This window comes from Mus pahari, chromosome 9 (genome assembly GCF_900095145.1).
Source record: "Mus pahari chromosome 9, PAHARI_EIJ_v1.1, whole genome shotgun sequence".
Classification (NCBI taxonomy): domain Eukaryota; kingdom Metazoa; phylum Chordata; class Mammalia; order Rodentia; family Muridae; genus Mus; species Mus pahari.
Window position 1 is genome coordinate 55,347,950 of NC_034598.1, and position 26,945 is coordinate 55,374,894.

The 26,945-nt window shown below is 49.8% G+C and overlaps 1 protein-coding gene across 1 annotated transcript in view; it reads left to right on the forward strand.

The window, feature by feature from the left end:
• Positions 1-26,085, forward strand: part of Rassf3 (Ras association domain family member 3) — a 63,204-nt gene extending 37,119 nt beyond the window's left edge. Inside the window, exons 2-5 of the mRNA XM_021205257.1 lie at positions 20,293-20,400; positions 21,153-21,375; positions 22,735-22,844; positions 24,233-26,085. Coding sequence (XP_021060916.1) covers positions 20,293-20,400; positions 21,153-21,375; positions 22,735-22,844; positions 24,233-24,382 — 591 coding nt within the window. The 3' untranslated portion in view covers positions 24,383-26,085. The remainder of the gene's footprint in view (positions 1-20,292; positions 20,401-21,152; positions 21,376-22,734; positions 22,845-24,232) is intronic.
• The last annotated feature ends 860 nt before the right edge of the window (positions 26,086-26,945 follow it).

Genomic DNA, 26,945 nt, shown 5'->3' on the forward strand with positions numbered 1-26,945 from the left:
GTGTTTATTGAGTCCAAGTGCTCCTAGCTTTGTTCCAGGTGCTAGGATCCAACTGAAAATCCCTGATTATGGGAGGTTGCTAATTCTTAGGAAGATAAAAGGCAATAAAGGGGGCTGGTGAGATGGCTCAGTGGTTAAGAGCGCCGACTGCTCTTCCAAAGGTCCTGAGTTCAAATCCCAGCAACCACATGGCGGCTCACAACCATCCGTAACGGAAATCTGATGCCCTCTTCTGGAGTGTCTGAAGACAGCTACAGTGTACTTACATATAATAAATAAATTAATTTTAAAAAAAGGCAATAAAGAAGATGAATGCTAGTCCAACACTGGGTTCAAGCCTCTCTCCTCTCCGTGCACAAGAACTAAGAAAGTGAGAGCCGGGTTACAACCCGGTTGATAGAGCATCTCTCCAGCATGTGGAAAGTCCTGGGTTCAGTTCCTGGCATTTGTTTGGGGTCATCTCTTAAAATGCATTTGTTTAAGCACAAGGCCTGAGTTTGAATCCCCAGTACCAATATAAAAAGCAGGGTATGCTGGCTTGCACAGACTTGTAACCCCAGCATTAAAGAAGAGGCGGAGACTGGAGGGTCTTGCTGGCCCGCCAGTCTAGTTGTATTGCTGAATTAATTCCAGATTGGTCGAGAAGCCTGGTCTCAAAAACAACCTAGAGAAGCAATTGAGGCAGGCAATAAACATCGACCTCTGGCTTCCACATGCCTGAGCACCCCCGTGTGCATGCACACCCCCACACAAGCACCTACACATATACGTGGACACCCGCCCCCAAACACACGCACACACACACACATACACAGAAAAGAATATATTAGTGTTAGCATAGAGAAAAATAAAACTTCCGTGAAGTGATTTTATGCATGTGTGCCTGTGTGTGTTTGAGGGAGAGAATGCTGAGTGGCTGTAGCTGCACACTTGTCATGTGCAATGTGTCTCTAAGTCCCAGATGGGGACCAGACCTCACCCTTGTGTGAAATAAAACTTCCTGTCTGTCCCTGCCCTGGTGGGTCCTAGATCTTGCCTGACTGGGGACGAGGACCCCAACGAGAAAGCATAGGGCTTGAGGGAGAGTCGAGTGTGTGGTCTTCAGATGGAGACTGCTGAGAAGATATCAAATGTTCAATAAATTTTAGCCATTATAGGTGTCAACCCTGTTACATCCTGTTATAAAATTCAGAGCTTTAACTGGAAGCCAGGGCCACTGTCTTGGGGGGAAATTTCCACCCTGAAAGTGGTTCTTATACAAGTACCATCCGTGGAGTATATGCAGTCATTGATCCCCTCCTTCCTGCCACACTGGACCTCTTCTAACTCCCTGTCTTCCCTCCATCTTCCCTGCCCCCGCGGCCATCTAAGAAGACTGTTTAAAGCAGGAAGCAGACCTTTGACAGAGCTCCTGTCCTGGCTAACTAGGGAATGGGCAGGGGGAAGACAGCCTCAGAGTCATTAGATATCCCAAAGTGCGTACACAGAGGAGGTCAGGCCATGGAGAAATGCAGTACAGATGTGGCGTATGCTCACTGTGGGAGGAAAAAGATCAGACGGTAATGTAGCCGTTCTTAGCTTTCCTAACACTGCCACCCTGTAATACAGGTCTTCAGCTGTGGTGACCCCCAAACATAACATTTCTGCTGCCACTTTGTATCTGTAATCTTACTACTGTTCTGAGTCATGATGTAAGCATCTGTTTTCCAGGTGACCCCTGAGAAAGGTCATTTGACCTCCCCCAAAGGGTCATGACCCACAGGTTGAGAACCGCTGCCTTTGTGCCTCTCCACTCTGCCTGTATCTTGTTTATGGACTGAGCTTTCAGTTTGGAGGGTACAGAAGCCATCTCAGGGACGTGAGCTCACTCTGAGCCCGCATTTTCTTAACCTGCTTCTCAGTGGGCTGCCTTTCAGTTCTGGGAACGCGGACTCTGCAGTACGTGGGAAATCACACTTTGAGAGGTTCCCTCAATGCCACTATCTCAGTCCTCTCTGTACAGTATGTGATTAAGTCGCTAAGTCATTAGCAGGTCCCCTTTAAGAAACAATGCTCTATCCCACGCCACTTGACCAGGAGCTTCAGAATTAATTGGCACGAAGCGCACCACGGGGCATGCATGGTATGTGGTCACCAAATCATGTCAGATCAGCGGCGTGCCGAGGAGCTGAAACCAGAGATGTAGTCTGTGTCTCCATCCCTGGGTTTTCGAAAAGCATTTGAAGTGATTGGCTTCAGCTCGGGAGATCTGGGAGGATTAAAACAGGCTCATATGAAGCATCTAACCCTAGATGCCCGCCAAGGCTGAACCGACCAGTTTAACATCTGCTAGAAACAGTTCTCTCTTACTTTTGTTTTGTTTTCTTTCCTTCCAAAAACAAAGTTTTACCATGTAGCTTCTTCAGCTGGCCTTGAACTCTCCTTGACCGTGTCTCCCCTGCCGACTCCGGTGCCAGCCTTTGCCAAGTGTTTGCCACCACACCCAGCAGCCTCTTAATATTTTGAGAGTTTCTGGGGAGAGATTGCCCAATTTATTTTATTTTACTTTTTTTTAAAAAAGATTTATTTACTTATTATATGTGAGTACACTGTAGCTGTCTTCAGACACACCAGAAGAGGGCATCGTATCCCATTACAGATGGTTGTGAGCCACCATGTGGTTGCTGGGAATTGAACTCAGGACCTCTGGAAGAGGAGATGGTGCCATTCACCATTGAGCCATCTCTCCAGCCCCATTGCCCAATTTATAAACATTTTTTTTTTTTACTGTTTATCATTATTATAAAATGACAGTTTTTAATAATCTCGGCACGTGATGATGTCACCTGATTGTAGGTTATCTCTTCCTTTTAACAAGGCCCTCTGAGAGCATATGGTTTTATTGTGCTCACTTTGCCAGCAAGAAGCCAGGCTTAGAACCGAGTACAGCAGCGCATGCCTTAGTCCCAGCACTCCAGAGGCAGAACACAGATGAGTGGATCTCTGTGAAGCAGAGGCCAGCCCCTTGTAAATTAGTGAGTCCCGGGACAGGACAGCCTGAGCTGGAAGGTCCCGTGCAGCAGTTTGTACCTTACTTACTGCCTCGGGAACTTTGCTTTCTGCAAGGCTTGGCTTTGGGGGCAGAAGGTCAAGCCTCAACCACCCTTAGCTATACCACCTAAGGGCCCCAGAACATCGCCCAACGGGAGTGTTTGCACTCTCAGCCTCTGCCGATGTCCGGAGGTTTCTAGCTCTGCTTTCCTCTCAGTGGCTCTGTTTGCCTGGGAAAATGACCAAGTGATTGTTAGTGCTCACAGGCAGGGGTCGGGTTTATAATCTCTGCTTTACTGGGAGGGAGGGAGGTAGAAACCCAAAGCGCACAGTTTGGTCACTAGATACCCTGCACACTCACACAGGCAGGCCTAGGGTGGACATGGTTTGTGTCCGTGTCTCTTCTTGGGGATTTCTGATGCTATTGTCATTGTCTCCCTGGGAGCTGGAACCATCGGGGAACCACCTGGCAATAGATTGGAATCCCCAGTATTTGGAAATTATTAAATTGAATTATAGAATGAAAGATGACTTCTTCACATTGTATCTGTGCTAAATTCATCTTTTGAATGATAAGGGAAGTTAAGCTCACCTCACAGTGTTTAAAAGTAAGATTAAAGGTGATATGGGAGGGTCAGAGTTCAAGCTCATTTTAGGATATGGGGGGTGGGGAGCTGACGAGAGGACTCAGCGGGTAAGAGCACTGACTGCTCTTCCTAATAAGGTCCTGAGTTCAAATCCCAACAACCATGTGATGGTTCACAACCACCCGTAATGAGATCTGACGCCCTTTTCGGTGCATCTGAAGACAGCTACAGTGTACCTATTTATAATAATAAATAAATCTTTGGGCCAGAGTGAACAGGACCGACTGGAGCGAGTAGAGGTCCTAACAATTCAATTCCCAGCAACCACATGAAGGCTCACAACCATCTGTACAGCTACACTGTACTCACATACAAGGCTGGTGTCCTTTTCAGAGAGCAGCAGGTGCCGCCAAGCCCTCTGGAGGCTGAGCTGATGCAGCATCCCGTTCCAAACTCTCGGAAGGAATTCCGCTGTGGCTCCAGCTCTGGCCTAGAGGGGCAGTTTTAGAGGATTACCGAGCCCCAGGCCTGCCTGGCTAGGGAACCTTTAAGCCATTGTTCGCTGGTGCTGTTCTGCTTAACCGATTGCCAGTGCTCATCTCTGTTTTACATCTTTCAGGGTTTCTCTAAGACACACAGGAGAACAGCTGCAGCCACCTCTGCCCCAGCCCAGAGTAAATCCTGGGGCTGACGGAACTCGTTATACGGCATGGAATGTTTATTCTGTTTTAGGATGAGGGAAACAAGCCACAACAAGGAAGATCCGATCTGACTTTCTGGAGGCCTTTCCCCCTTTAGCCTTCCTCCCATCTTTCCTTCCTCCTTCCCTCCCTCCCTTCGTATGGTGCTGGACTCTAAAGAGATGAAACCGCTTTCTCAGACACTTCTCTTTGCTTTTTTCCCTTGAACTGTTGAGGTTGGCGATGGCTAACTGAAACAGACTCTAAAAATACCCCCCTAACAGCATGCTAAGTATTTTTTTCTTTGTCTAAAATTAGCCCATTCCAGCCGTGTGTTCTGATTTTCCAAAGCCCTCCATTAGCTGCCCTGGCTACTCTCTGTGGGTTTCTGTGTGCTGGGTGACATGTTGATAAGGAAGCCAACCAAGGACTGACTCACTGCACAGGGCATTTATGGAGGTGCCTCCTCCCCAGGACCCTTCCCCTGGCCCTTGCTACGTTCATTCTGTGCCCACCGTCTGCTCGGTGGCAGCTGTCCCCGTCCTCTTTGTGGCACTTCTGAGTCTCACATGAGCCCTTTAGGGCTGAGCTCATGTTCCTTTGCGGTCCCTCTGCTTAGTGCAACTATTTGCTAAAGTATTTAAGTGCAGAGTAAACATTTGTCAGAGGCCAAGGCCGGTCCATTAACTAAGCAGCAGGAAGCAAAATATTATTTGTTGGGGTGTCTACCAAGAGATTTGACTTTTCACATGAAAATCAAGAAGCTGGGCGGGGGGGGGGGGAGCGGCTCTGCCAGAGGTTCTGAGTTCAAGCCTCAGCCACCGCATGGTGTCTCCCAACCATCTGTGATGGGATCAGATGTCCTCTTCTTGTGTGCATGAAGAGAGCGACAGTGTACTCATACATAAAATAGATAAAAAATTAATCATAAGGGAAAAATAGAAAATTAAGGAGGAAGGAAAATTAGCCAAGAGCCCGTGGCCCCGTGGGTCTACAGGTACAGGACCCGTCACTGGTTAGAAATGTCGGGATTGGTTGCCACCTGCCTCCTAAGCACTGGCTACTTCTAAGACATATTTTTGTTTCTAAAGTAGTATGTCCTGCGCAGTCTCCAGAGCACATTAATTTCGTAAGCGCGGACACACCTGGTTAGCAGTTTTCATTGGTCAGTTTCTGGACTCTTGTTTCTGTTGTTTTTCCACACCCAGTATTTTCTTTCTGTTTTGATTTGGAGATGGGGTCCTAACTTGTACTTTGACAGGATTTCTGTCTTATACATCCCACTTTTCAAATGTCGGCTGTTCAGAGAGGACCCCATTTTATCCCACTTCCCTGCCTGCGCCCATACTCGGTTGAGAAGGCAGAAGTAAGCTACAAGGAGAGGCGTTCTCTCCATCCCTGCTAACAGATGAAGCCGATGGGGAGGGCCATGGTTTGTCTCTGCACGAGCTGTCTTCCTCAGGCTCTCTTTGGCTCATCCAAGTTGGGCTGGAAGTGCAGCTCAGTGGTGGAGTTGCCTGCCGAGCATGTAAAGGTCCTAGGTTCAGTCCCACTCAGCAAAGTGGGGCGTGAACATGATCCCGGGAAGGTTCTGTGTCATGTCACATAGTCATATAGTCATCCGGCAACAGGAGGTTAGCTCTTCCCTAGGCTTCACCGGCAACTTGGTAGAAAGGGCACCATTCTGGGGTTGGCTGGGCTTCGTGGTCATAGTCACTGTATGTGACATGAGCATCTATCTGTACAATGGGGATAAAAATCCTACTTTGGGGGTTCGTGGTGGGTGGGCTACAGTGTGCCATGCATGGCCTGGACCTCTGCTTGGCCCCCTTGCTCCCAAGGCATGTGTAGGACAGTGTCACCCGGCCAGCCTAGTGTCCCTTCCTTGGCTCAGCGCTGACTCAGCTCTGGTTGAGGGCTGTCCACAGTAGAGTGGTACTTGGCTGTTCATTGCTTTGTTAATTTGGAAGGGAAAGAAAAATGTTCCTAAGCAAGTGAAGTTTAAAATAGGAAAGAAATTCCTATATCACAGGTACCCTAGGCCAACTCAGTCGCACCTGGAGTTGATTTGTAGTCAGGGGTTGGACAGCATCCCCTGTGTGACCCTGAGGAATGAGTGTCCTTCATTCTAATACTCTGACTTCTAGAACATCCCTAAGTGCCTGTTTTAAACATTTGTTTGCATGTTAGAGGACTCCGCCAAGGAGTTCCCAGGGCAGGAAATCGACAGTTTAGGTGAAAAGGTAGAAAAGACAAAATCCTTTACATCCTCTCGGAAGGAGTCTGGCCTGAACGAGTGCCATTCTTTGCAGTCCCTGGTCCACTGTTTCCTTAGCTTCCACAGTGCAGCATCCTGTGTCCTTGGGACCGCTTGCTCAGGCGATGCCACACAAGCTGACCCTTTCTTATTGTCTTCACCTCCTTCCTGTCTGCTCTTTAGCATGAAGGAGGAGGGCAGTTTCCAAGGTGCACACCAGAGCTGCTCTGACTTGCACACTCCCCGGTGCACACCGTCCTTCAGTTAAATCCATCTCTCCCCCCTTCCCTTCAACACCTGGATCAGCCCAGCCCTCCCCTGTCTTTGCTGGCTGACCCTCTGGACAGTGGGGGCAGCTGCTCACCCCACTCCCACCCCCTGAGCAGAGGAAAGGTGGAGCCAGCTTCCTCAGGGCTTTCAGCTTCCTGTGCACAGCACTTCAGGAAGAAAGGGAGCTGGAAGGTGGGTGAGAGAGACCTCACCCTAGAAGAGCCTCCCCCTTGCAAAGAGACAGTGTAAATTACAGACAAACACTAATAAAAACAAAAATACAGACAGCTGCCCTTCCCAGGGCAGCTGCAGGGCAGCCTGTGTTTATAAATCGGCCAATTGTGTGACGTTAGGAACCAACTATTACTTTTGGCAATATGTATGTGTGTGTGCGTGTATGACAATGTTTGTGTTTGTGTCTGTGAATATGTGTGCCTGTTGTGTGCATATGTATTTGTGTGTCCATGTGTGTGTACTTGTGAGTGCGTGTGTCCGTGTGTTTTCACAGACCTCAGAGCCGTGGTTTGCAGTCTCTGGCAGCTCGTTTCTGCTGTCTGTACATGCAGCTGGCTACCAGCCTTGCCTAGCTGGTGCCTCTGTTTATTTCGGGGGGGGGGGGGCAGACAGCACATGAAAGTGGAACTCAGTTTTACTGGTAAAGTGCTCGGTTGCCTTATGATTATTTTTGTTTCCAAGGCTATTTATTTTTTATACATGAAAGGCCACTTAACAGCCCCGGACTTCCCTTTTTTCTTCTCTGATTCAGCCAATCAGGCTCTGAAAAAGAAGGCTTTTGAAATGTGTGTAATTCTTACATTTTTTTCACAGAAAAAGAGAAGTGAGTGAGTGTGTGTGTGTGTGTGTGTCTATTCCAGACCTCCCCAGATGAAGGGCAAACTCTGTTAGCATTTTGAAACTCTGTTAGCATTTTGGCATACTTCCATATTTGGGCACTTCTTTATTAGGTCTCCCAGGCTGGCCTGAAACTTGCCGAGTAGCCAAGGATAACACAGAACCTGATCCTCCTCCCCTGGCTCTGCTCTGAGTGCTGGGATTGAAGGCATGACCACCACACCCGGGTTATGGGTTTCCAGGGGTTGAACCCAGAACTCCCTGCAGGGCTCCCTGCGTGCTGGGCAGGAACCCTGTCCACTGTGCTGGCTCCCCCCTCCCCGGGCTTGTACTTGGTAGAACAGTGGAATGTCTTCCCTGGCTTTTCTTTTCATTCAGAAACTCTTCTATGAGCTGTATTGTACTTCAAAGGACATGATGGTGCCTGGTCCCATGGTCCCCCTCACGCCCCAATACTTGAAATGGTTTTCCAATTTTCTTTTTTGTTTTTTAAGATTTATTTATTTTATATATATGAGTACACTGTTTCTATCTTCAGACACACCAGAAGAGGGCATCAGATCCCATTACAGATGGTAGTGAGCCACCATGTGGTTGCTAGGAATTGAACTCAGGACCTCTGGAAGAGCAGTCAGTGCTCTTAACCGCTGAGCCATCTCTCCAGCCCAGGTTTTCCAATTTTCAATTGAACTCTTTGGTCCTAGCTAGGTAGGAATTCTCTAGTTGCCAAATATAGCATCATCGCGCACTCCGATTACCACACACTTAAATTAACTTCTTTGTCAAAGTAACCCGGCCTCCGCCGCTCAGAGTGTTCTCCATCTGAGTGTAGAGGGTATGAGGTAGTGCCTGGAAAGTAACTGTGACAAGATTGAGCAGGGGGGCTCCCCAGCCTGCCCTGGAGTCGGGTGGGGGTGGCTACCTCGGCTTGAGAGGCTGTAGAAGAAAAAGAAAAGCTTTTAGAAGACAGCAGCAGAATAGGGCTGAGTGGAGACCCCCCCCCCTACTTCTTAGTGTGGAATGGAGATGTCCTTATTCTGAGCCTTTGCTGTAGGCGGTGCCAGAGCCCTCTAAGGCAGTAAGTGTGGTGGGGTAGGCCACTAGGCTGGGTTCACCAGACACTCTTTAGTCTCTCTGTGAACCTCTATCTCTCCTGTCATCCCACCTTCCTGGTCCAGCCAGCCTGTGTTCTGACACACTCTGGGTAGCCTACACTTCTGGGTCCTTCCCGCTTTCTCCTCCCACAGAGCAGGAGGCAGGAAGAGGCTTTCCCTGAAGGACAACAGGGAGTTCCCTCTGCAGGACTAGCTCCTGGTTTTCTTGGCTCTCAGAGTGTGCAATCCCACCCTGTTGGCAAGAAGATGATTCCTAGGGCACCAAAGCCAGTTTTGGAGACACCAAGGCACAGCGGCTTGCAGGCGTTCTCCGTGGCCCTCATTCTGGGGACGGCAGTGTCCTTCTGAGATACAGGCCATCAAGGGGTCCAAGCACCTTCATTGTGTCTTGCTCTTGGCAGAAGGAGTCAGTATTATTCGAGCCATGCCTTTTAAGGGCTAGGAACCAGCTTATCAAAAGAGCCACCTTGGGGGCGGTGCAGGGTACTCCAAGGGGGACATTCTGACAACGGATCAATGGGAACTCATGATATAGACAGTTTAGCCCTCTCCTGTGGGCTTTTCAGACTGTCACATTTGTGTAAACGCAAGCACTCACTGCTAGGATACTCGCTGAGGATCTGCAAGGCCCTGGGCTCACCTGTAGCGTGACTCATTCCTTTTGGTGCTGTGGACCTGGGATGTATGAGATCGAGCAAGCGCTAAGAATGCTTACATTAGCGTGTTAGCGGGGCTGCGAAGAATCAGAGGAATGTAAATTCGAGCTATAGTAGAGTTCAGTGTGACCCCTTGGACACCATCTCCCAGTTGTTCTGGCCATTGGCATTTATAGTTTTGTTCCCTGAAAACTCGGGGTCTAAGTTGGAGTAAACTCCTTTTCTATGGCGGTAACTTACACTTGTAACAGGAAAAGGAAAGACAACACAATCCTTCCCACAGACCTGTTTCAGAGGTTACTTTTCCCTGTGCACTGTGTGCATGCAGTGCCCGTGGAGGCCAGAAGAGGGCGTCAGATCCCCCTGATACTGGAGTTACAGGTGGTTGTGAACCCTCATGTGGGTGGGTGGGAATAGAACCTAGGTTTTCTGGAAGAGAAACCATTTAACCACTGAACTGCCTCTCTAGCCCCCAATTTCCTATTCTCTCTCTCTCTCTCTCTCTCTCTCTCTCTCTCTCTCTCTCTCTCTCTCTCTCTCACACACACACACACACACACACACACACACACACACCACCTCCCACCCCCCACCTCCCAGTGCTAAGGACCAAATCTAGGGCCTTGTGCTTGCTAGGCAACCGCTCTACCACTGAACTAAATCCCCCAAACCCCAATTTCTGATTTTACTAAGACTTTTTTTTTTGGGGGGGGGTCTTTAAATTAGGTGTCACCCGGCAAAGTTGCCAAGAGTTTTGTTTGCCCATCTCTGCCCTTGACTGACTTTCAGATCCTGCTGGTGGTGGAGCCACCTGGAGGGTTTCTCAGCAGGTCCCCACCAGCCTTCCAGATCCCAGCATTCCTTTCTGGCTGGTCTCCAAAGGAGCCTGTTCGATTTCCTTTCTCCGGAACCTGGCCTGACCACAGAGTTTCAAAAGGTTCCATGGCAGTGGAACGGTGCGGCTGTGGCAGTATGAGATCTTACCTCCAGACTCTGGCCCTGTGAAAACTTCCAGTGTCTCTGGGCTGACCTGAGATGGGGGAGGGAGAAGACCCCTGAGCCCTGGTAGTAATTGCCCTTAGCTGATGGCGTGTGACCATTGGATGGCTCCAGGATCTTCCTCCAGATAGTGCCAGTGAGATGCTTAATCTGCTGGAATCTGGGGCAGCAGGTCTCTTCCTTCTTGACTTCCAGGCACTTTTTTATCCTTATTTTATTTTTCTCATCGCCAGCGCACTTGCTTTGTAGTGCTTGATTAGTTAGGGGAGCATTGCAGGCTGGTAGAATCGAGATTTACAGGGACAGAGACCATACTTCAGGGCCGTTGGTAATCACGAAGCAGAGGCCTCGAGTTGACATTTATAAAGACTTCTGGCTCTGAGGAAGCCTGTGCTGGCCTCTGCCCAAGTGCCTCCTCACCTGCTGCCTCATTCTTTGCTAGTCGTCCAGGCAGATCAGCCACATTTGTGTGTGCATGGCCTCTCTTACTTTGTTCACCCCCCAAAAAACAAGAACCAAATTAAGCCAGTTATGAGTTGTGTCACCATTCAGAAATGAATAGCATCATAATTATTGACTCCCTTTGAAAACGTTTCAACCCGCGATGTCTGAGGCTGAGTGTAATCTGGTATTCTTTAGGGTCAGGACCTCAGACTGGGACACTCCTGGAGAGTCAGGGCCACCTCCTAGTTTGTTTTCTGGCTCCAAACAACCGGGTGGCTGTTTGCCGACTGGCACGAGACCGGGTTTTAAAAGCACAACCATATAGGGTAGCGGCGGAGTGGTAAGTGGGGCTTTAAAGAGTGAGCTCATGGACGGTCCAGATGAAGCTCTTTCAATGTGCATCGCAGCTGCAGTTAATCCTATTAACGGGTTAGGCCCGGGTGTGCCAGGGTAGTTACGGGCCATACTTTGAAGAGCTCTTGGTTTTTGATGCGGATGGATAGCAGAAGCATATAAAACATCGCATCTGATACTATAAAGCCCTAGTACACCTTTGCAGGTTTATTAGGTTTTGAGAACTGAGCAAGAACATCACACTGGTTGATAAGACACACAAGAGGCTAGAGAGATTGCAGATGCAGACTCTAGCCAGGCTTCCAGACCCGGTTTGTTGAATAGACTAGGGCCTGCCTCTCCTGTTTAGGACCCAGCTAGTTGGAACACAGCATTCTCCCAGTAGAAGGTTTAAGGACACCTTAGGGCGGCTCAGAAGCCTAAGGCTCCACGGGTGCTGAGCCTGGATGTGTGCAGTGTGGGCTGCACCTTTGGGCTGCTGTAGTGGGGGTAGCTTCCGTGGCTGGGCCATGAGCAGGGGAGTTTGCTTGCAGACTGCTGGGGACCACCAGGTGGCACCGGGAAAGAGTGGCGGCAGGCTGGCAGGCGGAGGCTCTGTTGATGTCCTGAGCATACTGCTTGTAAGGGGAGGTTGCGCAGACCCCAGCCTCGGACAGAGGCTGCAGTTTTATTTTGTAGTATGTTTAAATTTAACTATCATTTGTTTGATTGTTTTCTGTTTTGTCTTGTTTTGTTTTCAAATCAGGGTTTCTCTGTGTAACCCTGGTTGTCCTGGAACTCAATCTGTAGAGCAGGCTGTCCTGGAACTCAAGAGATCTGCCTCTGCCTCCTGAGTGCTGGGATTTAAGGCCTGTGCCACCTCCTGGCATTAACAAATATATAATATTATATATATATATATATATATATATATATATATATATATATATATACACATACCTTGGGGACAAAGGATGCTTTAAATTACCAAGTTTGACTGATGTATCTTAGGTGTACTAGTAACATCACCCCCTACACCCCTTCCAGGATACAGACTAAGTGAACGGTTAATAAGACACTAGACCTATAACACACCATCATTAGACTGAAGGTGGTGAACGGCAAGCTGGAAGGCAGCTTCGTGATAAAGGGAAAAAAAAAATCTGTTCCTGCATAAAGCGCTTGCTGGGTCACATTTAGCCAGCACTGTGTTCACAGCATTGCTGAAAGTCTCTTCTTGGCTGGGTGCTTTTACTGATTCCTTAGCTATAGGGCTTCCCAGAGCCTGTAGCATTCTAAAGGCCACCAGGCATCTTTATTGCGATGATGTGAGGGGTGGTGTATGAAGTACAAGCGTGTGTATGCCCTGTCTATCACAGGACCAGCGCTCTGGGGGAGACACAGCTCCCTCGACTTCTCTGGCCCCCACACTTCCATCTGTTCCCGTTTTTTTCCGTTTGCCTTTCTGCCTGAAGCAGCAGTGGGTCATCTGTTGTCACAGGGATGACTAGGTGGGGGTTGACCAGGAGAGTATCTTATGACTGCATAGGAGAGTATCTTATGGCTACCAGATGAATTCAGGCACGATAGACTCCCTAATCCTCACGGGACTGGAAATGGGACTGGAAATGGAGTGCCAGCTCCCGAATCTCGCCAGCTGAGAAAGTCTTCATCTGGCAGGACAACAATCTCAACAGCCCAGTGGCCAGTCGAGATCAACATGCCAGGACCACACACCAAGAGAAGCACGGGATCTCTCTGGACTTGGCACCGTGGGTTTGCACTGCGCTTTGGAGGCCACAGGTCCACCTTGAGCATGCATCACGGGAGCTGCCTTTCAGGAGCTGCCTTTCAGAGTCTCCCCTCAGTACTGTTGTGCGAGCCCCTCGGTGTTTTCACACTAGCTTCCCATTACATTGTTTCCCATTACATTGTCTCTTGGTGCTTTTTGCCTCTCATTCTTTGTTGGCACCAGCAGGTTGCTTTCTAGATTTGTGCTGTCCAGTGGAGCAATTAAAAGATGCTTATAATTAGTATCCTCCTTTCGGGCTCCAAAGCCTGCTGTAGGCTTACACATAGCATGGCTGCTGGAGAGGTGGCTGGGTAGTTATGGTACGGATGGGAAAGCTGACTCTTGAAAAGACTTGTAGTGTCTGCCTCCTTCAGTATCTTAGCGAGGCATGTTGGACAGGCCACCGAGGTAAACACAGATCTGTCCCCTCCAGCCCTCCTTACATATGTATCACATGCATTCCCAGGAGTTAAGCAAGACATGCTTCTGGTCCAAAGGGCCCTCTTAGGACCTTGCAGCTTTGGCTTTGTGGGACAGCCCCTTCGGCACTCAGCCCATCCCAGGGTCTCCGGTTTGCAGACTTCACACCCAAGTTGTCTGCTGCTTGTCCTACTTTGAACTCACTCTAGGAGCGTGTTTTCAGTCAAATTGGAGTCAGACGTATGAGCTATACGACTATAACCCAAGTACTAGATGTGGAGGCAGGGGAATACCCTGAGCCACATGCATAACAAGTCTGCAGCCAGCCTGGGATACGAGAGACCCTATCTCAAACCAAACCAAACCAAACCCTCTCCCGCATTCCCTAGGAGAACAATAAGCTTTTGCTTGTTTGGAGACAGGGTTTCTCTGGGTTCTCTGTGTGCCATTGTAGACTAGGCTGGCCTCAAACTCACAGAGAATCCACCCTGCCCTCTCCCCTCCCCAATTAAAGTTGGGTGCCACCACTGCCCTTGGGGGAAGACTTTTTTTTATAAACAAAACAAAACAAACCATGTCAGCTCTGCCTCTGGTGAACTTGGTTTGTTTTTGTTTTTGTTTTTGATTTTTGTTTTTTTGTTTGTTTGTTTTTCAGGGGTGGGGAGTGAGACAGGGTCTCTCTTTATGTAGACCAGGCTGGCCTTGAACTCACAGAGATCTGCCTGGCACCATTGCAGTGTGTGCCCACTTCAGGACTTCAGCAGGAGGAGCCTCTGCGTAGAATGGGCCTCTCTAGTTTGGATCCCCGTGTTAAGTTGTTTTTCTTGTGACCACAACCAGATATGCATGGCCAAAACAACTGAAGAGTGGAAGGGCATATTTCCTGCCAAGTACAAGTGACTGTGGTCTGGCATGGTGGGCAACGTGTCATAGCTAGAGTCACCTGGTCAGTGGTACTCACCAGGAAGCTGAGGTAGGGGGGTGGCAGGGCTTAGCTGGCTTATCTCCCACCCCTTTTTATTCCGTCTCAATGGGCTCCTGGCACCCACATTTGGGGTGGGTCTCCGTTAACCCACTGCAAGCACCCACCGACGTGCACATAGTGCACAGAGTGTGCCTCACTCATGTGTTCTGTGTTCCTCAATCCAACCAAGCTGACACTTGGAGCTAACCACACAGTCCCACCATACACTGTGTTGCTTCCTCCCTGGAGCCAGGTCTGGCCGGAAAATGTTTATCACACTCAGTGCCTGGATTCAGTTCACCTTAACTGGCCCTGAATCCCATCTGCGGCCAGGGCCCACTGCCCCAGGAAATGGCCTGTTTTAGGGTAGACATTGCTAGGTACTTTCTTCTGTGTAATCGTAAGTCTGGAACTCATTCTGTCTCTGTGCAACTGGGACCTGAGACAGACGTCAGTAGGCAGTAGCCTGTTTTCAAAGCTAGAGGTGAGATGAGACGTTGGAATTTATGGTATTGGTCTAGGCTGGACAGAAAGCACTTGTGGGCCTGGTCAGGTTACCTTCGCTGATGCAGGCTGGACCCAGATCCATCGGGTTCAGAGAGCGGTGTCTGAGAGCCAGGAGGAAGGTGTGTGTGTGTGTGTGTGTGTGTGTGTTCTGTCCTTCTGTTCTTCCTCGCTCCTTGGACAATCTGGGTTTTTGTGTTGTTGTTGGGTTTGGGTTTGGGTTTTTTCTTCCTCTAACACCCGGTGAAGAAGATCAGTAGCTTGCTTCTCTTCCTTTCCCTTTTTAAACTTTAATATTTGTGGTGTGGTATTCTCCAGAGTGGGCCTGTGTGGAGGGTGGAGGCCTCCCTCCTGTGGATTTTGAGACAGGGTCTCTGTGGGCTGCTGCTGCGTATTACGAACCAACCATCCTGCGGAGTTCAGGGACCGCCCTGTCTGTCTCTGACTCACTACAGGAGATTGCAGGTGTGTGCTGCCGTCCCCAACTTTGTCTGGGGATTCAAACTCAGGTATTGATGCTTGCATGGCAGACAGCTTATTCCCCGAGCCATTTCCAGAGACCCTCATTCCACAGAACCCAAGACCTTGGGTGTCTGGCACAGCGCTCTACCCATGACCTATATCCCCAGTCCTGCCTTATTATCCTAGAGGACTGTGGTGCCAAGTGAAACAATCAACTGGTACGAGTAGGTGGGGCCCAGGGAGTAAAGCAAGCTTCACCAGGCTGTCAGCCAGGAGGGGTGGGAAGGCAGGGATCACAACCACCTCTCACAGCTTCAAATCCGGCTTGGCACCAGTGGGCATTAATAAATAATTGTGGAATGATGGTTGGTATTGTGTCCTCTCATTAGTATAAAGTAGGTATTGTTTTTACACATTTCACAGAGACGAGAAAGCTGGAGCTCAGAGAGGTCCCGTGACTTGCCTTTGGTCACAGCTAGAAAGTGGCAGAGCCATGGTTTCAGACCTAAGTATGTGTGACCCATAATTAAAATGTCGTTACCAAGCTAAATTGGAGGTAGTGATGGCACATATTCATCTCTTTGTGGCCTCCTTTGAAGCTGCTTGTGTTTGCTCTTTATGGTTTGAACTTTGGGGTTCTTTTGTTTGTTTTTGTTATTGTTGTTTTGTTTTGTTTTCTTAGATGAGCTTTCTCTGTGTCCTGGAACTTGCTTTGTAAGTCCCAGGCTGACCCCGAACTCACAGATTCCACCTGCCTCTGCCTGTGCCACCCCTGCCTGGCCGTGTGAGCTTTTGTTGTTCAGTGGTTTTGCTTTTTAAATTTTGATGTAGCTTCAGAGTTAACCAGGAAAGTGACTCTCAGACTTGTAGGGGGTCCGCCTATTCTTGGAAAGCCTATGAGAAAGACTGCGCCTTGGACGCAGGCTCTGTGTCTGTGAGGTAGATGGGTGTGTCTCTACTGAGGAAATTCACCCGTGAGAAAACAAACAGCCTGGAAATGGGGCCCCACCCTGGAAGTGATTCTGACCCAAATTACACTCCTCGGGCACAGAGGCTGAAATGCCAGGGGTGGGTTTAGATTTAGAATTTTGCATGGCAGAGCTCTTCTTGTGGCCTCAGACAGAAATGACTTGTAACCTGCCCAACAGACGCTCTGGGGTGTGGCACCAGCCCCTCCTGGCTGCCCAGGGCAACAACCATGCATCACTTATAGGCCGCTGCCCCTGCCCTTCCCCGTCCTTCCCTGTCCTGCCCTGCAGTGAGAATCCCGTTTATAGTCTGCTGTGCCACTGCCTAACCCTGCCTCCGCTATTTGCCATCTTCCTTCCCACCCCTCTGCCCCCACCCGAGGCGCATCGAGAATGTGCCTGCATTTGGAGGGTTCTTTCCCAGGCTGGCAGACAAGGGAGTCTCTTAAAGGCTTAAACAGTCTACAAGTTGTCCAAGGTTGCGGTCCTTCTCCAGCTCGGGCCCCTACCTGAAGTCAGTGTCATTTCCCACCCCATCCCCGCCTGCCTGTGCGCTGTCTCTGCACTATCTGTGCAGTTGAAGCACCTGTGTTTGCCAGGCTACCCAGGGGACAGGCACCTTGAGACGGGACAGCTGCAGGGAGCCCCCGCATTTCCTACCCCACCCTCCTCAAGTACAAGCCTGTATGATTGGTACATGAGTAGATACCCTTCCCCCACCCCCTCCCCCAGTTTATTATTTTTAAAAACCCAGCTCTGGGCTGTGGCTTTCCTAGGATTTACTGACTGGTTGATCTTTGAATAACAAAGTGCTCAACCCAGGAGCAGTCCCGTAGGCTTGGCTCGGTTTAATCTCTGAGAAGTAAAGATAGTGATCAGTCTGCCTTCCTCCTCTGCGATCAGGTATGGGTTATCCTGGGGTCATGGCTCCTTTGATCTTTCTCATAGTGCCTGTGGGCTTCTGGTCTGAGGGGCCTAAGCCCTTTGCTATCCTCTGCCCCCTTCCACTCCTTTCCTTACAATTCTCACCCGCATGACACCCCGGATCCACATGCAGTGATGTTTGTGTGCAGTGAGTGGTCTGGGGGGCCTTTCGGCGTCCTTGATCCCTTACATGGATCCCTGTCCCTCCCATGGTCCTAAGAGAGGACAGCCATCAGATCAGATCAGATCTTTGCAGACAGTGCTGCTCTCAGGTCAGGGGCTCTTCAGAGATGACCTACTCCAGACTCGTCACTTAACAGGAAATGAGCAGACTCAGAGGGTAAGCAAGGCCTGAGGCCCAGTGGTAGACCAAAGAACGTCAAGAACGGAGCCTGGTATTGCTGGGATGCTTGCCTAAGAGCCGTTCTGTATTCAGCACCGCATTCCTCCAGCGGGTTCCACGATGACCACTCCTGGTGTATTTGTACCATTGCCACACAGTGAACAACTGTCTGCCTGGAGAATATCCATCCGGCCGTGACATGGTGCGCTCTGGCTGGCTGGAACAGGCATATCTTCATACTTTGTTTTTCCACTCGCTACTCGAGTTTGAATCTGACTGTACACATGCTCTTTGCATTTTCAAAGAAAATGGTTTGTCTGCACCAGAGCTTTGGAGTCCTGTGTAGTTTAGTGCAAAAGACGTAGGATCTGGATTAAGATAGCACTTGTTCAGGTAACTAATGGGGACTTCTTGGAAGGCCGATGGACTCTGCAGACCTCTCCTGTTTCCTGTCTATACCACAGAGAGACTAGCTAGCTCATTTTTTGAGAAAGTGTTAAATGAAATGCCCATGTGGACATACAGGCTGCCATACAGTTGAATTTGTGAGTGTCCCCGGGCTTTGGGACGAGGCTCCACTCAGCAGCTAAGTCTCTTCTGGCAAGTTAACTCACTCGCTAGAACTCAGTTCGACATGGACACTGGGGTAATTAAGCCAGCTTTGCCAGTGGTTTGGAGAATGGCATGCAATCCAGTCCCGTGCCTGGCGTCCTTGACTCTCCAGATGCTACGGTTAGGCATGGTGGGTACATGGCTGCACATGTTCTAGTTAGGTTTCCATTGCTGGGATAAGAAACTATGACCAAATGTGTCATTGTCCAGAGAAGTCAGTGTGTCAGAGCTCCAGGCAGGAACCAATGGTGGAGACCATGGAGGTCTGCTACTTACTGGCTTGCCTGGCTTGCTTTTGTATAGCGCCCCAAACCACCAGTCCATGTGTGGCTCCGCCAACAGTGGGCTGGGTCCTCCCACATCAATCATCCAATCAAGAAAATGCACCACAGGCTTGCCCACAGTTCAATCTGAGGGAGGGGGCCTTTATTGGCCAGTTTTGCATATCAACTTGACACAAGCTGGAGTTATCACAGAGAAAGGAGCTTCAGGTGAGGAAATGCCTCCATGAGATCCAGTGTAAGGCATTTTCTCAATTAGTGATCAAGGGTAGGAGGGTCCATTGTGGGTGGTGCCATCCCTGGGCTGGCAGTCCTGGGTTCTATAAGCAAGCTGAGCCAGGCAGTGGTGGCGCACGCCTTTAATCCCAGCACTTGGGAGGCGGAGGCAGGCAGATTTCTGAGTTCGAGGCCAGCCTGGTCTACAGAGTGAGTTCCAGGACAGCTAGGGCTATACAGAGAAACCCTGTCTCAAGGAAAAAAAAAAGAAAAGAAAGAGAGAGAGGGAGAAAGAAGAAAGAGAGAAAGAAAGAAAGCTGAGCAAGCCAGGGGAAGCAAGCCAGTAAGCAGCACCCTCCATGGCCTCTGTATCAGCTGCTGCCTCTAAGTTCCTGCCCTGTGAGTTCCTTTTCTGACTTCCTTTGGTGATGAACAGCAGTGTGTAAGTGTAAGCTGAATAAACCCCTTCCTCCCTAACTTGCTTCTTGGTCATGATATTTAGTGCAGGAATACAAACCCTGACTAAGACACCGTCCTGGCTTGCTTTTGTATAGCACCCAAGACCACTAGTCCTTGTGTGGCTCCGCCCACAGTGGGTTGGGTCCCTCCACATCAATCATCCAAACAAGAAAGTACCCTACAGGCTTGCCTGCAGTTCAGTCTGGGGTGGGGGGCATTTTCTCACTTGAAGTTCCTTTTTCCCTACCTCCTTCTACCTTCTTCTACCCTGTGTCAAATTGACATAAAATCGGGTGTGACATACATGTACTGATTGAGGCCTTTAGATAGTAAATTATTAGTGAATTCCAAAGGATCAGGATCTTAACTAGTATTTCTCCTTTCATGTTATGGGGAAGGCCAAATAGCATGGTGGGGTAGAGAGAGTCTGGTCACTAAATCTTGGCACAGAGACTGTCTGGAGGGTAACTATACCCTCTGGTGGTTGTACAGTCTGACAGGCCGGGGATTACTGTCAGTTACTTGGTATTCATTCCCTACTTTCTGGGAATGCACACTGTAATGCTGTAGAGACTGTGGCAATAATAAACTGTACTTGGGAGAAGTTTTGGGTGTACCTCTTTAAATACCTTTTGAAGCCAGGTATAGTGGCTCACAACTTTAATCTCAGCACTTGGGAAGCAGAGGCAGGCAGTCTCTGTTAGTAGTTCTAGGCCAGCCTGGTTTATATCGCAAGTTCCAGGCCAGCCAGGGCCACGTAATGAGACCCTAAGTAAGCATGCAAATAACCAAACAACCCTTAGAGGTAGACGTGTCCAGTCGCAGCTACTCCGCGGAACTATATTTTTACAGAAGGAACTTAGCAAAGACAGACTTGCGGGATAATATTTAACAAAGTGCTGTTTCTAGTTACTGGTGGGCTGACTTCATTCCGCTACCCTTAGGAAGAATGAGGCGTGCTTGGCAGATGAGCCCGGTGTTCTTGATGGTAAACTAGAGTTGCCTGTGTCTCGGGGAGCAACACGCCTGGCTGCTCTTTTGTGGGACACAGAAGAATCCTGGTTTATCTGCACATGTGCCCCCCGTGGCTGACCACGCATGATCATGGTTTGTTTTTCTTCTAGGATGTGGAGAAAGAGAAGGAAACGCACAATTACCTCAGCAAAGAGGAAATCAAAGAGAAAGTTCATAAATACAATTCAGCCGTCACAGACAAGCTGAAGATGACCTTAGTAAGTCCTCCCTGCCTGGCTCTCACGGAAAGACGGATGGATGGGGCAGAGTGCTGGCTGGTGTGTGTGTGTGTGTACAAGCTGGCAGGTTTGATCCCTGAGACTCATGAAGAGGCCAGATGGGGTGGCACACAGATGGGGTAGACACTCTACAGAGAGTTGGAGAATTGTCCAGGGGCTTTCAGGACTGGTAGCCTGGGCTACCCAAGATCTGCAGCTGCAGCAGCCATACCAAGGACAGAACAAGGGGCCCCGCCTTGACCAGGCAGGAGGTGTGAGTGTCTGACCCGCTGCGCATGCTCTGCACTGATGAGTGTCTACCCGAGTGTAGCAGAAGTGTCATCTGCTGTGTGTTCCCTTGCCACTGGGAATAAAGCCAGCCCGTTTTCCTAGTGTCAACTCATTGCTGACTTGGGTGTCTCTGAGCCCTCCACGCAAAAGGTTGGTGTTGAGCACCAAGCTGAGATACACTCCAGGCTTTAGGCAGCGCTGGTCTGGCAGGCGTGTGCCGCACAGGACTGTGTCTTCTTCAGTGGGTGCTGATCCGCCCCAGAAGGTTCTGGAAGCTCAAACATGTTTCAGGGCTAGCATCTGCCCCGCAGATCTTGTATTAATCCCCCACTGAGGTAGCCCCTCTCTTTGGTGAAAGACCAAAAAATGGGTAAAAGCTGTTCTCCTTCCGTGTGGATTAGATCCTCCCCTTTCCCGGCCTGCTGGCCACCCGCTCAGTGTGGCCTTTCTTCATTCTTCAGAATTCCAACGGGATCTACACTGGCTTCATTAAGGTGCAGATGGAACTCTGCAAACCTGCCCAGCCCCCTCCGGACCCCAGCAGCAGTGGCTGTATGAACACGCTCCACATCAGCAGTACGAACACCGTGGGGGAAGTGATCGAGGCTCTACTCAAGAAGTTTCTGGTGACTGAGAGTCCCACCAAGTTTGCGCTTTATAAGCGTTGTCACCGGGAAGACCAAGGTACGTGGCCACACCTAAAACGAGAACGGTCTGGCTGTTCCTGCCTCTCTTACTCATTAGCAGAAAGATAGCTGATAGACGCCGTGTCTAACTGTATCTGTCAGAGGCTGGGGCGGACTGTGGAAGCCACACTCTATCTATAGGCAGAGCTCTCTGACTGTGGCCTGTATTTTGAGTTGAAGAGTGTTGGGCCTGAAGGCCCTTGAGGCATCTGCATGAGAGGACTCTTGCGGAGGATTTGCTGGTGTGCCGCACAAAGGAACAGGTTTGGTGAGGGTGTGGTAGCAATGACCGCAGTGCTCTTCGACACGCCACAGAACGAACACTATGTGGTTGAAGTTTTCGGTACTGCTTTTACATTTGAAGCTCATGTGCACACGCTAAGGCTTGATAGGCCAAGAGGCACCTGTACAGCTCACATGTAAAAACAAACGAGTGTTGACCTCGGTCTCCCTGAACTCACACGCATGCCCAGTGGATAGTACGAACATTAGATTATCTCAGGAAATGGACTGGGATCTCCCGGGGAAAGTTCGAATGAAAGCTGGTGTCTATGATCCATGCAGTAAGTAACAGTAGCTACTTACATCTTCTCTGGGAAAAGCCTAAAGCAGCCGTAGTAGAAAATGACTTGGACATGATAGTAATGTCCTGTAGCTGTGCCAGGTGACACACGAGTGTGTACAGAAAGATAGGCAAGTCAAAAGCCACAGGCTCAGCAGCCACCGGGAAACTGCAATGCAGTTGCATCTGAATTCTAAGGAACACAGTTTTCCCTTGCCAGCAACTTTGCCAGCGCAGGTGGACATCAGCCACACAATCTAAAATGGCAGTATCCAGCTAACCCGTAGCCCCACCTCCCTAAATGGATGGCAAATGTTTGTACGTGAAAGTACGTCTGTGTGCGTCCGTAAAGACACGTGCTTGTGGGACAAGCGCCTGGCCTGCTGGGTCTTAGTCTGCAAAGAGGTTTGCTCCTGGAGTTCTGGATCCATGTAGTTTGGTTGAGATCCTCCCCCACCGCAAAGTGTCCCATCTTTCTGAAGGGAGGGATGGATGGAATCACCAGAGCACGCTTGATGCAAATTCCTGTTTCTTCTCATTCTTGGAACTTGTCACTTCCTCTTCAAGGCCTGTGGGCCTGTTGTGTTAGTGTGAACGAATGGTGATCTAGAGGTTCGGGGAATCTGACCTGTTACTGTGGTGTGTCACAGTGTGTGTGTGTGTGTGTGTGTGTGTGTGTGTGTGTGTGTGTGTGTGTGATGTGGCCTGTTACCGTGATGTGTCGGGGTGGGGTGGGGGAACCATCTCAGGAACACTGGAGTCCTCTGTAACTTGCTGTTTCTGTCCCTTTCCCAGTGTATGCCTGCAAGCTCTCCGACCGGGAACACCCGCTCTACCTGCGTTTGGTAGCAGGGCCCAGAACCGACACGCTTAGTTTTGTTCTTCGAGAGCATGAAATTGGAGAGGTGAGTGAGGGGTAGGTCACGGTGGCATCAGATGGCCCAGAACAGCTGGCCTGCTTTATTGCTTCAAGGAGATGGGGGCGGGGGGGGGGGAAGGGCAGCAAAGTGGAGAGATTTTGAATCACCCAAAGTGAACCCCTAGTTAGCTTACAGTGTGATTCTCTTAGAACATTATGATGCCGTGCGCTCTTCAGAGGTCGGAGGAAAGAATTCTTTCTTACGCTCACACGTAGAGCAGTGTTCACCTCTTCATCCCAGTGCCAGCCTCGCCTTCCCCTTTGTCTGCTGCGAAGAGAAGGCTCCAAGGGAAAGCATCTTACACAGCAATTTCCTTGATAGCCAGTGCTTTTTAAAAGAAAAGAAAACTTTTGTTTTTTAAATTACGCTTTATTGTTTTGTGCGGATGTGTAGATGCGCACTTGTGTGGAGCTGAGGGGGCAACTCTCAGGACTTGCCTGTGTGCCTGCTGTAGGGAGGGCTGTTGTTAGTGACAATAACTCGGCCTCCAGGTCAGGAACCGAACTCCAAGTGGCGAGCTGCATCTAGCTACCGTGGAGGGTGGGCATAGGCAAGCGAGACACTGGGCAAGGTGTTGTCATCCTTACAACCTTGATTGTGAGCAGGGCTTCCAAGTGGCTCAGAGAGACCTGTAAGTGAACCCAGCCTTGGGTGGGAAGGGAAGGGGAAGGTCCCGGAAGCCTCCTCGGTTAGGTGTGAGCTGAGACTGGAAGGACAGACAGACAGGCAGAAGACTGGTAGGCCAAGCCAAGCAAAGCAAGGAGAGCGAGTGCTAGGCTGAGGTACCAAGGAGGCTAAGGGCGGAGCTGGAAGGTCGCGCATTTCTTACCTCCCGTAACATTCAGGGGTGCCAGCTGAAACCTTTAACCACGCGTGCTCACCATGGCTGGTTGTGTGGGAGGACTGGGAGTCGGAGCTGAGGTCGGAGGGAGCAGGAGAGAGCGAGGAGAGGGGGGGGAGGCTGCAGGGGTGAGCAGAGCTGGGCAGCAGCGATGGAGAGCATGCCCCTCTGGCTGCAGGCGGCAGCAGAACTGTGCGGAGTTGAGGGGACTGGACAGGGAGAAGAAGGCAGACCGTGATGACCGCCAATGCGGATGTGGGGAGCTGATTCTCTGTGGCGTTGACTGGGAGGGGGAGGGGGAGGGCAGCCATACTTCAGTCTTCTGCAGGGATTGGTGTCACATGCTATAAAACCAGTACTCAGGAGGCTGAGGCAGGAGGATCATGAGGTCAAGACTACAGCACAGCAAAACCTTGCCCTGGCGGTGGGAGGGGGGCCTACCCTCCCTTGGTCGCAGGGAGGACACCGAAGTGACCCTGTCTGGGTTATTCCTGGATCCAGTCATGGCGAATTCCTCTTTGTCCCCCGACAGTGGGAAGCCTTCAGCCTACCAGAGCTGCAGAACTTCTTGCGCATCTTGGACAAGGAAGAGGCCGAGCAGCTGCAGAGCCTGAAGCGCCGCTACACAGCCTACAGACAGAAGCTGGAGGAAGCCCTGGGCGAGGGGTGGAAGCCCGGCTAAGGCAGAGGGCTCTCCCTGCCCGGAAGACACAGCTCCGGGACACACGAGAGCCGAGTTGGTTGATTCTCTTCTCGGAGGGCTGTCTTCGCACCTGGCCACACTAGGGTCTTCCTCTTTTCTCTGTAGACACAGTTGTCAAAGCCTGGTCACGCAGCATCCCGCGCCTCACAAGGGACTGGCACAAGGGACTCTGCAAGCTTGTTCTGTTTTGGCATGGCGATGTTACCTCTCGCAAGCTGTGAGCCTTTGGGCAGCAGGCGCATCCCAGTGTGCTTGGAAGCCTCCGGGTTGAGGCTCCCTCCTTCTAGTTACTTTAGTGATGTGATTTTGGTAACCTTCAGGATGCTAAGATGAGCTTTAAGGCTTCACTAAGCAATCACTAAGTCCATGTCCTACGGTGAAATTACCTGCTTGTTTTTGCTCTCTGTTAGAGCAGCCCACCCACCTGAACTGAAGGACACAGGAATTTAGGAACTCTGGGGGATTGGGAAAAGATTTTGGAAGAGTTTTGACAAAGAAAGTAGAGAGCAAGTCGGGAAGGTAGAGGGAAGGTGAGGGCCCAGGGCTCGGGGAGGTGGCGCGGCTTCTAAGTTAGCGTTAGAGGAGAAAGGTGCATTTGTCTGTAAAGGAGCTAAAAGCGTTCAAGGTCAATGTTGAGCTTGGTTAAAGATTGTTTAATTTGCTAGTGGTAAAATGGGGGGTCAGAGCCAAAGAGCCAGGAGCTAAGCCCAAACTGCAGCCGACCCGCAGTGGATTTAACCTTGACGGAGGTGGTCCACAGGTCGGCGTGCCTCAGCTGGACCTGACCTGCGCTCTGTTCTGAGACCTGCTGGTTCTGAGACCTGCTGGCATGGAGCGGATAGCCTGGGGTTTAGCTTCTCTGTGTAGGTAGGGCCTGACCGTGTGCTGATTCCTGTTAATGTAGGTTCTTCCACCCCCACCCCCACATGTAGAGGTTGCTCTCAGAGTTCAAAAGGAGTTTGGGTAAGGGCAGCTGCTTCCCCTCAGCTGTTAGCTAGATGTGGCAAGGCCAGGGCTCACAGCACACTTTGTGACAATCACCCTCTTCCCATTTATTGCATCCTTCCTTTTCACTGTCCCCTCCCCCTGCTTCTCCCCTTCCCCACCTCCCAGCTCTAATCACTCTTCAAAGTTGTTCTTACAGAAGACAGGGATGTTGATTAAAGGCGGGGTCCTACTGCATCCTTGCCTCTTCAGAGACTTAACTAAGGGCCCCAAGGAAGGAAAGTCCACACCCAGCTGACTGCACAACAGTCATTCATTATGGAGCTATTCTAACACAAGCGAGCATGTTCCTTCCAACCAAAGAGACGCATGTGCAATAGACAGGCACAATGGCCTCACTTTCCACAGCAGCTTGCAAAACGGAGAGCCGAAGGAGTGTTCTGATTCCGGAGGGGCCTTACGGTTGGTCTGTCTCTAGTCTAGATAGGTTTTGTTGTTTATAAATTCCCAAGGAATTGTTAACTCGGTGACACCCGATGGAATCGTTTGCAAATTCCAAGGTGTTCCAGCTCTTTGCCTTTCTATGAACCGTGCCTTCGATGGGGAATCTGTCCTTTCGAGGTGGCTCTCCTGACTTGTCAGAGAATGTTGTCCCGTGGGAGGCAGATCCAAGTGTGGGTTATGCTCACGCAACACCCTGAGACAATCGGATCTTTTAAGCTATTAGAAAGAGTTGGAAAAAAAAAAGTAGAGCTAGCTATAAAATATGAATGGCACATCTTGTTTAATTTTGCATGTGATTTCTTTTTCGTGCATCCGTGAGGTTTAGTGACATTGTCATCCGACACGCTGCCTTTGTTGTTCAGGGAACGCCTTGGTGGTTCTTGGACTGGTTTTGCCATTGGGTTTGTGTATGCCGCCACCAGCCACCTGGCCTTCTAATTACTCCTCCCAGTGTGCTTAGCGTTTGTGAGGCGTTAGTTTCTCGGATTAAGACACTGTTAGAAGCTACAGTAGCAACTGATGGGCATCTGTGAATTTTTTTTTTTTTTACTTGAAGTAGACTGTATGAAGCAGCTCCCTCCTCTGAATGCCTCCAAACCTCGCTCGATGGCGTGTGCACTACACCTTGAGACTAGGAAATGTCACTGTACTGAAGACCTGCCAGTCCGTGGTTCCTGAAGACCGATGCTCTCTCTCAAACACTGGTTACTACAGCAGCAGTTTTTTTTTAAAGGATAAAGGAAGAAAAGGAGCCTCAGAGGCCAAAGTTTTTTTTTTAAACCGTTGTTCAGATCCTCCGGTAGGGCGAGCGCAAGCTTTGCTGTAATGCTGTTTCCTCTTCAGAATGTGATGGTACAGGGACGGCGGTAAATGAAGGGTAGCTGCAGGGAAGCTCTTAAGTCTAAAGTCAAAAGCTGTATTTATAATGTCGAGGACTTTAAGTTTTATTTTTATAGGGCAGATTTTTTTTTTTTCTCCCCTGAAATTGTGTCTGGAATGGCAAAATTGTTTCTATTATTAAAAATTGAAGTTGTTAGTTGATATATTTGTATGTCTTTATTTATGATAACATGCTAATACATGTGTTATATAT